At 39.6% G+C, this 16,663-nt stretch overlaps 1 protein-coding gene across 22 annotated transcripts in view; it reads left to right on the top strand.

Moving 5' to 3' along the window:
* camk2b1 (calcium/calmodulin-dependent protein kinase (CaM kinase) II beta 1) overlaps positions 1-16,663 on the top strand; it is a 210,596-nt gene that overhangs the window by 149,709 nt on the left and 44,224 nt on the right. For 16 of the 22 annotated variants that reach the window (XM_034170826.1, XM_034170842.1, XM_034170841.1 and 13 more), the window contains one exon: positions 15,628-15,672. The exons of the other annotated variants lie outside the window; for them this stretch is intronic. In XM_034170826.1, coding sequence (XP_034026717.1) covers positions 15,628-15,672 — 45 coding nt within the window. The remainder of the gene's footprint in view (positions 1-15,627; positions 15,673-16,663) is intronic. 22 annotated transcript variants of the gene reach the window in all.

Genomic DNA, 16,663 nt, shown 5'->3' with positions numbered 1-16,663 from the left:
TAGCTTTAGCTACAGTAAGCTTATAATGAAGAAATACCACATGTTGTATACAAAGTAATTTCCAATTCAGCCAATCCACTGCATGCTTTGTAAGAATAGCAGTAACCTGTACTCCTCTTGGCACAGGGATCTGAACAAACCACCCATCAGAGGAAAAGTAGCAAGATAAAGTAGCGAGATAAAGTGAAAAGCAATCAGCTCTGCACCCTCATGGAGCCACACAAGCATTTTGAATGTGTGTGTTTTCTGTGTGTGCACAAATGTCATGTTGGCTTGAGCAACACTATGTTCAAGTCTTCTGTGTTTATGTGCAGACATATTATCATATATGTTTGGCTGAGAGATTATGTGCTTAAGTGTTTCAATGAAAGTGAGGGTATAACCTTAGAGCAGAAGAGCCTTTTTTCCCCTCTGATCCTGAGTAGAGTGGGAGGATGGCTGAGATCTTGCAGTTGCTAGGGACCAGCTGCTTTTGATTCATTTGGTTCAGCTCCTTCATTACAGAGACAAAAGCTCTTCCATTTGAATGAAGAACAAATAGATTGCCTTAGTTTTCTGACCTGGATGCAGTTTGGAGGGTTGCTAGCACTATCACAGTCAGGTCCATAAGGAGTTTAATAATCACATGATTTTTTAAATTCTGTAAATACATCATTAGTCACACCTCTGCGCAGGGGAGAAGGATTTTCACACAGTAAAACAAAGTGCTGGCTTGAGTCTCTCAAGTGCCTTCTAGCAAACTGTGCCTGAAATGTCACGTACAGTAAAACTTGCATATAATGGATTCAGGTGGACCAGTGACTTTTGTCCATTATAATCAAAATCTGTTGTGTATAAAATGGAGAAAATCTGTTATACATATAAAACCGACAAAATCTGTTATGTGTATGTAACAGATTAATTACAGTCAGGAGGTGCCGAACGGTCTATACTGAAAAAAGTGAAATATCAGTGCACTTCATTCAAAGTACTTATTTACATTGGTCTAATGAAAATTTCAATCAATCAATCAATTTTATTTATATGGCACCAAATCACAACAAACAGTTGCCCCAAGGCGCTTTATATTGTAAGGCAAGGCCATACAATAATTACGTAAAAACCCCAACGGTCAAAACGACCCCCTGTGAGCAAGCACTTGGCGACAGTGGGAAGGAAAAACTCCCTTTTAACAGGAAGAAACCTCCAGCAGAACCAGGCTCAGGGAGGGGCAGTCTTCTGCTGGGACTGGTTGGGGCTGAGGGAGAGAACCAGGAAAAAGACATGCTGTGGAGGGGAGCAGAGATCAATCACTAATGATTAAATGCAGAGTGGTGCATACAGAGCAAAAAGAGAAAGAAACACTCAGTGCATCATGGGAACCCCCCAGCAGTCTAAGTCTATAGCAGCATAACTAAGGGATGGTTCAGGGTCACCTGATCCAGCCCTAACTTAAGCTTTAGCAAAAAGCAAAGTTTTAAGCCTAATCTTAAAAGTAGAGAGGGTGTCTGTCTCCCTGATCTGAATTGGGAGCTGGTTCCACAGGAGAGGAGCCTGAAAGCTGAAGGCTCTGCCTCCCATTCTACTCTTACAAACCCTAGGAACTACAAGTAAGCCTGCAGCCTGAGAGCAAAGCGCTCTATTGAGGTGATATGGTACTATGAGGTCCCTAAGAAAAGATGGGACCTGATTATTCAAAACCTTATAAGTAAGAAGAAGAATTTTAAATTCTATTCTAGAATTAACAGGAAGCCAATGAAGAGAGGCCAATATGGGTGAGATATGCTCTCTCCTTCTAGTCCCTGCTAGTACACTAGCTGCAGTAGTTTGAATTAACTGAAGGCTTTTCAGGGAACTTTTAGGACAACCTGATAATAATGAATTACAATAGTCCAGCCTAGAGGAAATAAATGCATGAATTAGTTTTTCAGCATCACTCTGAGACAAGACCTTTCTAATTTTAGAGATATTGCGTAAATGCAAAAAAGCAGTCCTACATATTTGTTTAATATGCGCTTTGAATGACATATCCTGATCAAAAGTGACTCCAAGATTTCTCACAGTATTACTAGAGGTCAGGGTAATGCCATCCAGAGTAATGCCATCCAGAGTAAGGATCTGGTTAGACACCATGTTTCTAAGATTTGTGGAGCCAAGTACAATAACTTCAGTTTTATCTGAGTTCAAAAGCAGGAAATTAGAGGTCATCCATGTCTTTATGTCTGTAAGACAATCCTGCAGTTTAGCTAATTGGTGTGTGTCCTCTGGCTTCATGGATAGATAAAGCTGGGTATCATCTGCGTAACAATGAAAATTTAAGCAATGCCGTCTAATAATACTGCCTAAGGGAAGCATGTATAAAGTGAATAAAATTGGTCCTAGCACAGAACCTTGTGGAACTCCATAATTAACCTTAGTCTGTGAAGATTCCCCATTTACATGAACAAATTGTAATCTATTAGATAAATATGATTCAAACCACCGCAGCGCAGTGCCTTTAATGGCATACCTATGGCATGCTCTAATCTCTGTAATAAAATTTTATGGTCAACAAGTATCAAAAGCAGCACTGAGGTCTAACAGAACAAGCACAGAGATGAGTCCACTGTCTGAGGCCATAAGAAGATCATTTGTAACCTTCACTAATGCTGTTTCTGTACTATGATGAATTCTAAAACCTGACTGAAACTCTTCAAATAGACCATTCCTCTGCAGATGATCAGTTAGCTGTTTTCCAACTACCCTTTCAAGAATTTTTGAGAGAAAAGGAAGGTTGGAGATTGGCCTATAATTAGCTAAGATAGCTGGGTCAAGTGATGGCTTTTTAAGTAATGGTTTAATTACTGCCACCTTAAAAGCCTGTGGTACATAGCCAACTAATAAAGATAGATTGATCATATTTAAGATCAAAGCATTAAATAATGGTAGGGCTTCCTTGAGCAGCCTGGTAGGAATGGGGTCTAATAGACATGTTGATGGTTTGGATGAAGTAACTAATGAAAATAACTCAGAACAATCGGAGAGAACGAGTCTAACCAAATACCGGCATCACTGAAAGCAGCCAAAGATAACGATACGTCTTTGGGATGGTTATGAGTAATTTTTTTCTCTAATAGTTAAAATTTTATTAGCAAAGAAAGTCATGAAGTCATTACTAGTTAAAGTTAAAGGAATACTCGGCTCAATAGAGCTCTGACTCTTTGTCAGCCTGGCTACCGTGCTGAAAAGAAACCTGGGGTTGTTCTTATTTTCTTCAATTAGTGATGAGTAGTAAGATGTCCTAGCTTTACGGAGGGCTTTTTTATAGAGCAACAGACTCTTTTTCCAGGCTAAGTGAAGATCTTCTAAATTAGTGAGATGCCATTTCCTCTCCAACTTACGGCTTATCTGCTTTAAGCTGCGAGTTTGTGAGTTATACCACGGAGTCAGGCACTTCTGATTTAAAGCTCTCTTTTTCAGAGGAGCTACAGCATCCAAAGTTGTCTTCAATGAGGATGTAAAACTATTGACGAGATACTCTATCTCACTTACAGAGTTTAGGTAGCTACTCTGCACTGTGTTGGTATATGGCATTAGAGAACATAAAGAAGGAATCATATCCTTAAACCTAGTTACAGCGCTTTCTGAAAGACTTCTAGTGTAATGAAACTTATTCCCCACTGCTGGGTAGTCCATCAGAGTAAATGTAAATGTTATTAAGAAATGATCAGACAGAAGGGAGTTTTCAGGGAATACTGTTAAGTCTTCAATTTCCATACCATAAGTCAGAACAAGATCTAAGATATGATTAAAGTGGTGAGTGGACTCATTTACATTTTGAGCAAAGCCAATTGAGTCTAATAATAGATTAAATGCAGTGTTGAGGCTGTCATTCTCAGCATCTGTGTGGATGTTAAAATCGCCCACTATAATTATCTTATCTGAGCTAAGCACTAAGTCAGACAAAAGGTCTGAAAATTCACAGAGAAACTCACAGTAACGACCAGGTGGACGATAGATAATAACAAATAAAACTGGTTTTTGGGACTTCCAATTTGGATGGACAAGACTAAGAGTTAAGCTTTCAAATGAATTAAAGCTCTGTCTGGGTTTTTGATTAATTAATAAGCTGGAATGGAAGATTGCTGCTAATCCTCCGCCTCGGCCCGTGCTACGAGCATTCTGGCAGTTAGTGTGACTCGGGGGTGTTGACTCATTTAAACTAACATATTCATCCTGCTGTAACCAGGTTTCTGTAAGGCAGAATAAATCAATATGTTGATCAATTATTATATCATTTACTAACAGGGACTTAGAAGAGAGAGACCTAATGTTTAATAGTGTTGTGTGTTGGGGGGTTTGGCTGGATGTTTTTGTGTTGTTTTCATTTCTTTGCTCTCCAGGTGGTATGCAAACTGGTTTTTGTCTGTGGAGACGGCAGAAGAATCCTTCACCCTCATCAACATTATTGGCTGCACTTGTGGAGGATGTCCATGTGCAGGCGTAATGACTCGCAGCACCTGTGGATGATGCTCACGTGCGGACTTAAGGACTTTCAGCTGAAGCAGATAATTAGATGGCGTTCTGCATTTAAGCCATGAGTGGTTCAAGCAGAATTGCCGGGAACTCGACCTTGTGACGTTCGTTTGTGAGACGCTGAGGACCGCGCCTGGGTTTGACACATCGTGCCTGTGAAGGAGGACGGGTGAGGGACACATGCTGTCAGCACACATCAGAGGTGATTGATTGTCTGAATAAATGTTAATAGTAATTTGGTATTTCATTACGCAGTATATTTGAACATTGATGAGAATTGTGCAGCTCGCTTCTCACGGCTGTGGCGTGCGGACTGATGATCCTCCACCTGTTGTGAGAAGCTGCTCATTTACATAAAGCTTAAATTCAGACCTTAATGTGTTGCTGATAGTGTGTGCCTTTGAGGGATATTAGTTGTAGCTGTTGACTTACCTCACCTCTTCTATCCTTCACAGAGTCACTTTGTCGTGTCCACCTGGGGGGTGTTTGGTGGTGAACTTGAGTCCAGAAGCGCCGGGCTTCGATCCCTTTGGGCGCTGGAGAGCGCGCCGTCCTTCACTCCGCCAGACAAACCATATTTTATGTTATACACAATTATTGCACAAGAGGGAAAAAATAAAATTATTTTGTTTTTGGAACCGCTTTCTGGTTATTTAGCGCTGGGTTCAGTCAGACGCAGGTCCGCTCCTCAACCCGCGTCGTCACATAACAAATAGACCACATTTAACTGTTTTAGTCAGTGGTGCAGTTGAAGGTGCTATATTATTTTTTCTTTTTGAATTTTTATGCTTAAATAGATTTTTGCTGGTTATTGGTGGTCTGGGAGCAGGCACCGTCTCTACGGGGATGGGGTAATGAGGGGATGGCAGGGGGAGAGAAGCTGCAGAGAGGTGTGTAAGACTACAACTCTGCTTCCTGGTCCCAACCCTGGATAGTCACGGTTTGGAGGATTTAAGAAAATTGGCCAGATTTCTAGAAATGAGAGCTGCTCCATCCAAAGTGGGATGGATGCCGTCTCTCCTAACAAGACCAGGTTTTCCCCAGAAGCTTTGCCAATTATCTATGAAGCCCACCTCATTTTTTGGACACCACTCAGACAGACAGCAATTCAAGGAGAACATGCAGCTAAACTAAATTTAACTAAATTTGTGGTTTCCAGTTTAAATCTGCTGGAATCACATTACCAAATCATAAATATACATTGTGAAAAACTGAAAAAATTTAGCTATAACAAATTACTTCAGTTTTTTTAAGTTGATCCAAAGTATCATTTTTTTTTCAGTGTACGGGGGCATCCCTAGTACAGGGCTGCATAGGGATTGTGTCCCACGCCACCCAATCTCAACCCAACGCAAATCTTGTGGGAGCAGGCAGTTAGAAGTTTGCTGTGGGTGGCTAAAAGAAAACCACTGCAGGTTTGGAAGCGACAGGATGACTCCATCATCAAAAGAGAATCTTGTAAAAGTATGCGGTGTCCACACGCGACTTTCATCTTAAATAGAATGTCTTTAATTTAACAGGAGCACCGACACAGATGCAGCCACTGCATGCCCATATATGGCACTGTCAGAGTTGTTCAGAGTTGGACCTGAAAAGAACAACTCAGTTAACACAGAAAATAATCACGCAGGAGACACTGAATTTCTTTTCCCGATCAGGAGAGAGCAAACGAGCTTAACCCTGATCACCAACCGTCCCGTTAGCTCTGAAGGGCCCCGCCCATCTGCCTCTCATATTTATTGAATAAAGTTACAAACAAGCATATAGGACAAAATAAGAAAAAGACACAGAGTCTGGTCTCACGTTGATATGAAAAGCCTCCAGTCTCCTAGTCCTTCGATAACAACATTCAGCCCTGAACCAGTGTGCCCGTCACACCACTCTTCCCTCAAGGCTGATCCGTTAATTAAAGACACACATCTGCGCTCAGCAAAAACATGATCTCAGCAAAACAGTCTGCCCTCTCACTGAGTCAAAGATCATCTTGTGAGCAGTTTAATGATTACTTAAACAGTTCAGTGAATATAGTGAATAGATATGTATCAATCAATCAATGTAGTGAATATAACTACTTTAGCAATTCAGATTAACAAAGAAAGCAATATTAATGAAACACATTGAAATACATGTGTATATGGAGAATGAGCTCAAAGACAAAATCAGAGACAGCAAATCAAAGTAAAGACAGTAATATTTGATAATCATATTGCTGATATATAGAAAACCCTGTCATTATTCACCCTGTTTATCGAATTTTAATGTCTACATTCTCAACATCATCACTGTAGAAACATCAGTAATCTTATAAACAGTGTACTTAACCATCATTTTGCCCCATCTGGATGGGGTGACATAATTCAGCATCCGATAGCAATAAAGCAATATAGTCACGGTCTAGCAATAAGCCATCAACTGTGGTGGAAATCATCCGTTGAGCCATTGATCAAGCAAGATGAATTATACAACAAATCACAACACTTAGTAAGCCCAGAAAAACAACAGTGGTGTGAGCAGTTTTAGCAGGATGTGATACCATGACCCGGAGAAGAGCCATCAGGTCCATTTCTTTGTATAAATATTCAAACTGATTGATATTTGGACATCGTTGGAGTTTCTCAGATAGCTTATTCCATTTTTTTTTCCACAAATAGAGACACAGAAGCATTTCCTGGTCGTCCTTGCACCGCAATTTTAAAATGATACAAACCCCTTAAATTATATATTCCTTCTCTTTGCATAAAATATCCTTGAATTCTGAGAGCTACTTGCTTTTTTTTTTTTTTTTTTTTTTTTTTTTTTTTTTATACTTTATACATCAATTGAACAGTCTTAAATGAAATCATGTCATGGAGTTTTAAAATCTTTGATTTAATAAACAGTGGATTGTTATGATCCTGATAACCTACATTGTGAATCATTCTTAATGGTCTTTTTTGAAGGTTGAATAATGGTTGTACTGTAGTTTTGTAGTTATTGCCCCATACTTCAGCACCATGAGTCAAGTAAGGTGCAGTCAATGTGCAATACAGAGTATGTAGTGCTTTACCATCAAGAATGGGCTTTGCCCTGCTTGATATTGCCGTACTTTTTGATACTTTCTTTTGACTATATTGAATATGTGCTTTCCAGTTGATTCTGTCATCAATGACCACACCTATCGACTTGTTCTCTTTGACTGGTTCTGTATTTACCCCCTGTATGTTTAACTGTAATTGTTCATCTTTTTATGGTTTCCAAATTACATTATTTTAGTTTTTAGACCAATTTAGTGATAGTTTGTTTATATCGAACCATCTCTTCAACTTTATCATTTCTGATCCCAGATCATCTAGTAATTGTTGCAAATTATCTCCTGAACAAAATAAGTTTGTATCATCTGCAAAGAGGACTGCTCTAAACAAATCAGAGACTACATAAATCATTGATATACAATATGAATAACTTTGGTGGCAACACAGAACCCTGAGGAACTCCACAAACGATGTCCAGATATGAAGAACAGCAGTCCCCAAGTTTAACAAACTGTTTCCGGTTTTGTAAATAGCTTTTAATCCAATTCAAAGCCACTCCTCTGATCCCATAAAGCTCAATCTTTTGAAATAATATGTTGTGATTGATTGTGTCAAAAGCCTTTTTTAAGTCAACAAATAATCATATCACCGTGTTCCTTTGGTCCACATGTTTATTAATCTCTTCTATTGCATCTAAACCCATATTGACTATCATTAAGCAAGTTGTGTCTTTGAATAAATTTATCCAATCTGTTATTGTAAAGTTTTCCCAATATCTTTGAAAATTGTGACAGTAGAGAGACACAGGCCTATAGTTAGTAAAAAGATGTTTGTCACCAGATTTGAATAAAGGTATCACTTTCTTCTGGTCTGAAATGTAACGTGGTTCATATATTTTTTTCATACCACCACACAGTAAATGCCACAATCACAGTAATAATTGTCAAAATTATCAGCAGGGTGTGTAGTTTGCATCCTGCTCTGGTAGCAAAGCTCTCCATAGCTAAAACAGTGTTTTCAACAACCTGTTGATATTTCTCGCCCTCTCTCTCTGTCGTGAGTTTTTTTTCCTTCTTTTTCTCTAGGGACAGAGAGAGACAACAGTTCTGGTCTTGAAGATGTCTTCTTTCTTTGATGACAGTTCAAAAAAGTTCAGTTTGTCTGGGCTTAGGGGCTGAAGGTCAAGGTTACTTTATTTGTACCAAAAGGTAAATTTGGTTTAGGTGACAGTTAAATGTTCAGTTTAGCAGGGGATTCAGGGAATCAGGAACTCTTTTTATGTTATTTGCCTTCAGCTGTAGTGTGTAAATCTGTACTATCATCAATATGTGCAAAGCATGCTGCAATTGGAAGTACAATAATGTGTCATGTACTCTGTCCTGTGCCCTGTTCTTGACGTTTTCTTCAAACACAGGTGCACAGGAATAGAACGGGATTGTCTTGTCTCCCGTTCTCAAAGATGCAGTTTCGTCTGCTTCTTTCTCCTGGTCTGGTCACGTCTGCTTCAGTGCCCTATTTCAAGCTTGTAGTACATCTGCTTCTGATCCTGGTTCAAGTTGACAGGCCTCTCCTCGGTTATAGCTGGTTACTCATCTGCTTCAGGACCCTGGTATCTGCGTCAATCTCTGGTCTTTGTCTTTGTTCACTTCTGGTCACTCTCTGTCTCTGTTATGACGCACTTCCAGCCATTGCTGGGCACATAGGCCATCAGCCGACACTGTTACACGTCGCTCCCCTTGTCTAGTTCGGGATCTTTTCAGGTATCTTTGTCTTTTGAAGTGGGACAGATGCACCCAAGATGACCTCTCTGCAACTTTCACTGCAGTGGGGTTGGTTAGCAGCACTTGGAATGGGCCTTCCCACCTTGGAGATGACCAGTTCTTTCTCTTAATAGTCTTTATCAGCACCCAATTGCCAATCTGGATTTGATTCTCAGGGCCCTGCACAGAAATAGGAGAGTCTGGTATCGCGTTAGAATGTATAACGTTCTTATGGGACAATACTCATCTCATGTAATCAACTAATCCCTCATCCTCACTATCAGGCCCAGCTGTTTTCTGTAAATCTGGTATTCTATAGGGAATGCCATACAAAATTTCAAATGGCGTAAGGCCAGTCTCTGAGCTGGGTGTTATATGCATGTACAGTTTCACCAAATCCAAACAATAAACCCAGTTTTTTCCTGTTTCTTCCATACATTTTCTGAGCTTACTTTTAATTGTTCCATTTGTTTTTTTCCACTAAACCTGCACTTTGAGGATAAGCACAATGTGTTTTGGCATTTATTTTCAAATGTTCTGTCAAATGTTCGGTGATCTTATTTACAAAATGTGTACCATTATCACTGTACATTGTTTCAGGTATCCCATGTCTTGGGATTATGTCTTTACAGAGTATCTTTGCAACTGTCAGAGTATCTGCATGCTTAACGGGGAACACCTCTACCCGTTTGCTATATGCATCAATCAATACTAGGCAATATTTTTTCCCTTCACATTGGTTCAATTCAGTAAAATCCATATGGATCGTTTGAAACGGGTATTGAGGGGTTGGAAATTTCCCTCGTTTTGGTCTCTCATTACCCTGCAGGTTGTGCTTTGCACAAATTAAACATGTTCTGCAGTAATGTTTTGCATATGCCTGAAATCCAAACGTCACAAAATGATTATTAACCAGTCCAACCATCCCAGCCGTAGAAACATGACATGGTCCATGACTTAAGACAGCTGCCCACTTGAAAAGGCTGCGGGGTAGGACTGGTTTGTTTGAGGATCAGGCATACACACCATCCACGGTTTTTGCCGATTATTAATTTGCAAAAATTGATTGATTGGATGAATGATAAGCATTGATTAATATCGATTATTACGTGCAGGCCAGTCTTAATATGACAATTCAATTCCTCACAATGATCCAACACTCCAATTAGATCAATACACTGCCTACCATGTAGGTATACGGGCAAATTTGACCCCACCACAGTACCCCGGTGCCATATCCTCATGTCCTAGTGAGTCAGAGCGTCACAGAAACAAGGTTGAGTAATTGTGACTGGGCCTGCCTTGGGTTGTCCCAGGGTTTAAGATAGGATCTTACCCGTCATGGGCTTGCAGCGTTCCATACTGGGCAGGGGTTCCAAGGGGTGGGGGAACACCCATTAAGAGGTGTCATGTCAAAACGGTATTAATTGCACAGAACATCAAACATGCAGGATCATTGAAAGTGAATTGAAGTATCTTTTAGCAATTTATTCCAGAATTATTAAACTATTATTGAACTATTGGGTTAATCAATGCTTAAACACCAATAATAAATAGAAACAATGACAGAATCAGATACATAAACAATGTTTGGTTCGCAGGAATAACTGTGGGTCAGGATGGACAATAATCACGTGAAAAGTTGTCCAACTTTTCTGTTTTGTCATCAAAAATAATTAGTGGATCAGTCACTCAACAATTTTTCATTCTTTTAGCAGCATTTAATATGTATACTGGGGACCTGATTCCTAGAAATGTTTTAGAACCCAAAGTCTTTATTGCATAGATGAGCCTGTTTCCAGACAAGTTTATGAATACCTGCTGGGACTCATTGATCTAATTGGTCAGTTCCACAGTAGCTCATTCATGATTACTGAGGCAAGATTGGCCAAATACTGCCCCTGCCAGTAATAGAAGTACCCCCCCCCCCCCCCCACACACACACACACACACACACTCCTGCCATAGCTGGCTGCTAGGCTAGTTGGAAATTTTGTTACTGTTTTACATAAAACTATGCATTTTAATGATATTTTTGACTATCATTCCCAAATTTGTGAAAAGAAAAACATGATTTGACAGTTAATTGTATGGGAAGCACTGAAAATACACTGAAATTAATTTAGATTCAATTAAGATTGATGCTCTAGACTGAAATAAGTACAGGCGATAGGCTTATTTAATATAAATTTCAGAATGATTTTTTATTCTTAAATGTTTTTTTTCCATAATATATTACTTCAACAGACAGCTGCTCACTTCCTTCCTCAGGGGGTACTTGGGCTTGTTCAGGTGGGGGGGCACTGACAGACACCTGCTGCTGCTCTTGATGTGTCTGTTTGGAACATGCGGCATTTTTTGAGTAGAGCAGCTTGAATGACATTCATGGTCATTCGTGTTCTAGTGTGAGGAGGGTATTATCTCTGCTATGCACTATTTATCATTGCTTTTTGCCACTTGGTTTCCAACTGATAACTGGAAGATAGACAAACAGACATAAAGTTGGAACCGCCATCCAATTTTGGAGGTGTAGTTAAATTCATAACAAAAAATGAGAGTGATTGAGGCACTTTTGATTGAGATATAATGCAAAATGTACACCAAATAGGCTTTTCAATATTAAATTCAAATGTCCACAGTCTGAATCAGATCCAGGTCAAACTTTGTCAGTCAGTAAAGGATACCATCCTACATAACACTGTCAAATATGAAAGAAATGTGATCTTTTTTGAAGGAGGTATGAATTTTTGAAAATTCATTCAATGTTAAAGATAGGGGTTTTTCCTGACTTTGACCTTTGACCTATGACCTGAAAATTGAATCACTTCTTGCCTTATCAGGAAATGAATCTTCAGTAAAAACAAAAAAAATCATAATGTTATGTGAAACCAAAAACAGGGGCAAAAACATAACCTCCTCCAACAACATTTGATCCTTATGTTCAGTTCACAGTTTGTACATACTGTCATGCTGGTTTGGAATGGGAAACTTGTGCTGTACTATTTATGCTATGCTAACAGGCTAAAATGGCTGGCTGCTTCTTCTGAGCCTTTTCTATGCTGCACATTCTAATATTATGTGTGTGGTGCTGCCCCTAGTGGTGAACAAACGGTGGGCAGAGGCAGTGCGAGCATGCTACAGCAGAGTAGCACAAACTTGACAAATAGCCCTGGTTTTTCATAACATGGGTTTGATGGTAGGCACTGCCATTTTCGGCTCATTCTTATTTATTGTGGGAAATTAATATTTACATTAAACACAGAGTTGTATCGGACTGCACCATATTAAATTACACCAAATCTAATCATTCCATAATAAGGCATCATGCCTGAATTGTATCATAGCCCATATATCTAGATTCACATCTGATCACTTTATCTTGGAGAGACTGTTTCTTCATGACTGATGTAAATGAAGTCCAAGTGATATTCAGTGACTTGTTCATGTATCATTTCCTGACTTTTTTAAAGAAGTCTGTAAAAGTGCTGTGTTACATAAAAACAATCTTTATATTTAGTTGATGCAATTACTTATGAAAACAGGCATTATATATACAATTGATCATAACTCTTAAATGGTTAATGCAATTAATAAAAAAGTGATTTAAAGCTGAAACTCTATGCTACAAGTACATCTCAACTTAATGTCGCAGTGAACAGAGGCAAAATAACCAAAACCGTCACTGTCCAAATGTGTATGGACCTAGTTTTAGGCATGAACATGCACTTTTGTACCTTTGTTCAGATAGAAGATCTCAATTAAATATTTTAGGTAAGCTATTGTAATATAGACGGGTCAGTAGTGAATTTTATGTGACAAAAACCTCCCCCAAGTGATGGTTTTGATGTGACATCAGCACCTTCCTTTCCAAACACACACATCTAACACCTCCTGCCTCTAATTTCCATACTCTGGGTACTTTATTCTCTCATATCATCATCATTGCTCTAGTTGCCACCAGTGTCTGTTGCCCCAGGTAACAGTTGCCCTGACAACATCACCATCATCACCAGGGAGATAGCTGATGACTGGTCGTCATGGAGGAGTCACTTCCTGGGAGGAGAAGAGAGCTACAAATAATACTTGGGGAAGGGTGGCGGGGGGGGAGTAGTTCAGATTCATTGTAGATTGAGTGGCTGTTCATAACTGACTAGAGAGATGTAGAAAGGGGTGATGTATTTTTTTCCATTTTGTACACCAGTACCTCAGTGTCTGTGTGAGGTAGCAAGAAAAATACGCTGTGGGATCTGTGTGACTAAAAGGCAAAGGACCACTACATCTTCAAGGGACTCTTTAAAAGCATAACATTAAGCAGAAATGTGAAATTGTAACCTGTTTTTTTTTTTCTTCCAAAAGCTGTCTTGAAAAAATGACTTACAATTGCTGCATCCCACATTGTCAATGCATTTGTGGAAAATCACCCACAACGTGTACATGGCGAGTAGAATTGCAGTCAACTGTGCAATGAAGGCAGTGTTGGAAATCAAACCTCTTTTAAGCTGAGTTCTACTTTTAAATGGTTTGGGGTTCATCTTTTCACTCATTACAAAAAAGTATTTAATCTGTGCAATATTGATTTGGAACTCAAACACCTTCACAGGATAACCGGCTGCATAATGTTATTGTACAGGGTAGACTAAAAGCACTCAGAGTCAACTGCTTCTTGTCACCACTGAACAGGCTAAAAATGCCATTTGAAGTGTCTAGTGGAAGGGGGAGGAGACATTTACCTCACTAAATATAAATTAACATTTTACGACTCCTGATTGTACAGTTAGCTGCTTACCTTACCACCCTCTCCATTCGGTGGTGCTGTTGTCTACTGAGTCGTTTGCCAAGAAGGGCCTGTCTCTTACAGAACAAGCCCCTATTTGGACTTTTTGGTTTATTTGGACTGCAACTCCTTCTGGACAGTTATTTCCCCAGACGAGGTTGGTAACCATTCACAGCTAGGTGGACTGGGACAATAAAAATGAAGGACAGAGACAAGGTGTGTGATTGGGAATTGATCTCAGGTCTGTATATTCCTTATCTCACTGAGACCCACATAATACAGCATGTGTTCCTGGTAATAAGCGCAGCCCTGACAAACAGCCAGATCAGACTGCTCTTAGACGGCGACCCTGAAATCTGATCAGTTTTGTCATCTATGCGTCAGTCTTCAGTGGACATAACATTGAATGACCTGTTTGGATTGACATCTTTTTATTTTGTGACGGTGGATACGTTTATTAAAATGTTTGTGTTGTGTATGAGTTGAAAAGTCAGAGTTTTATTGACATTTGTGTGCGCTATAAAAAGCATGTTCTCTGGTGTACAGTGAGCTTGTGTTGATGTGCTTATGGCAGGCGTTTCAGTACGTACTGTCTTTGTCAGCGTATGTGTGTATTCCTCTGTACATGTACAGACAACAAAACAGCAAATTGCAGTTTTCAGCTCATCCACCACCCACACTATCACGAGGATAATGCTTTTTTCCCTCCTCTCTCTCTTTTTTAACCAGTTCTCTTCATCCAATTTTCATATCACTCACATTCCTCTTTGTTAGGGCTGTACAATATTGAAAAAACTTACATTTTGATTTCATTTTTTCCACAGCGGGGACAGATATATTGTGATGTGGAAAAAAGGAGGAATTTTTGCATGCAAAACTTCAAGAGCTCTATTTAGAAAGAATGACTCATTTTAGAGGATAAAGCATAACAACCCAAAAAAGTAAAGGTTAAAAAAAGTGTCAAGCTACCTGTTTGTTTTACCAGTTTGGCTGAAAGAGCTAAGCTATGTTCTGCCACAAGAACTTTTCAGTCAAATACAACACAAAGGAAACATACAGTTCTTCTGTTCTGACATTTTACACTAAAAGTCCCACATATAATGTCACGTTTCCATCGAACACCCATCCCTACAGTTCAGTACTGAGGGGCACAGACAGGCACCCCGCAAGTTTGTGACGTTGCGGTTAACTTGATGCTAAAGTGCACATTTTCCAAGCAGAAAAACAAACTGTGATTTCAAGATTCCTTAAATTTGAGTACTTTGTGTTATATCACACAGGCCTCTCTTCGAGATTAGTCAGGTGAGAAGTTGAAGAGGGCAACTGAGTTTTAGTCAAACAACTGTCGTTTGATGTGTTTAATTAGTGTTGCTTGATACTGCAGGTCCTGTGATTTGACTGTTGCACATGCTCCCGATGATGATAATGAAACGATGTATTGTGCAGCCCTATTCCTTAGTTCATTTTTTATACTTCGTCCATTTCTGCACATTTACTGTATGCCACAATCTTTTCTTCCCTATTTCATTTATATCCTCTCTCCCATTTGTTCCACATTTCTCTGTCTCCCCTCTTCCTTTTCCTCCAGGAACCTCAGACAACAGTTATCCATAACCCAGTGGACGGGACGAAGGTATACATCATTCTGTAGTCCTTCCCTGCTCTTTATCTTTCTGCTACTGTTCATCATTTATTCTGGCCTTTCATCCTCGTTTCTTCATGCATCTGTGTTCCGTCATGTGGTGAGCTAAAATAAGCAACATCATTTTGTTTCAAATTCATATTAAGGTTTAAGCATCATTACTGAGTGAGGTTTTATTTCAGCTGTTTCTTTTTAGAGGATAGTAGTTTCTTGAAATGGATGTCTATCTTGAGCTTTCTCTTTTAGGCTGGAGCCACACCGCCACACCTACAACACTGTTGGGCGCAGTCGCAAACAAATTGCTCCTCATTTAGTGAGCAGCAGTGGCCGGGGCGCCGCCAGGGGTTTTGGGCCCCATGAAAAGAAATCTTACTGGGCCATCCCCCATATTGTTTTGTCAGTATTATAGTTGTATTAGGAGCCTCTCTGGGCCCCTGTCAATCATGAGTCCTTAGAATCCTTCTCCTTATTCTCCCCTTTTCAGCAACCTTGTAAAGCGTTTGATGCAGATGAAAAAGTGCCATATAAATGCAGTCTGTTTATCACCCTTGCACAGTGATCAAGTGTCTCCACAGATAATTCTTGTAGCCAAGAGTCACATGACTGTCACAATTTGTGTAGTCACATGACTTAAAAATAGCATTATGACACGCTATATAACTGCAATACAAATTATCCCATCATATGATTGTCCATTTAGATGCAACAAGTACAGACTTTGTCCAACAATGGTTGAACATGTTCAGTCGAGATGATGGTCTACAATGCAACGGAACATTGTTAAATCGTAGTTGTGGTTTGAACCACCATGATTTTATGTGCCACAGCATCTCGTTGTGGTGTAAGTAGTCGTGGCAGTGTGGCCCAGCCATTAGACAATTGAAAGCACAGTGAGTTGCACTGGAAATAGTTGGGAAAAATGCAGCTTTCAGGCTTTTCTGTGCAGGTGGCAACAGTAATGTTCAACTTGCCATTTGTTTAT

This window comes from Thalassophryne amazonica, chromosome 5 (genome assembly GCF_902500255.1).
Source record: "Thalassophryne amazonica chromosome 5, fThaAma1.1, whole genome shotgun sequence".
NCBI classification, from domain to species: Eukaryota; Metazoa; Chordata; class Actinopteri; order Batrachoidiformes; family Batrachoididae; genus Thalassophryne; species Thalassophryne amazonica.
Note: the sequence above shows the minus strand (reverse complement) of the source record. Positions and strands in the feature narration are given on the sequence as shown.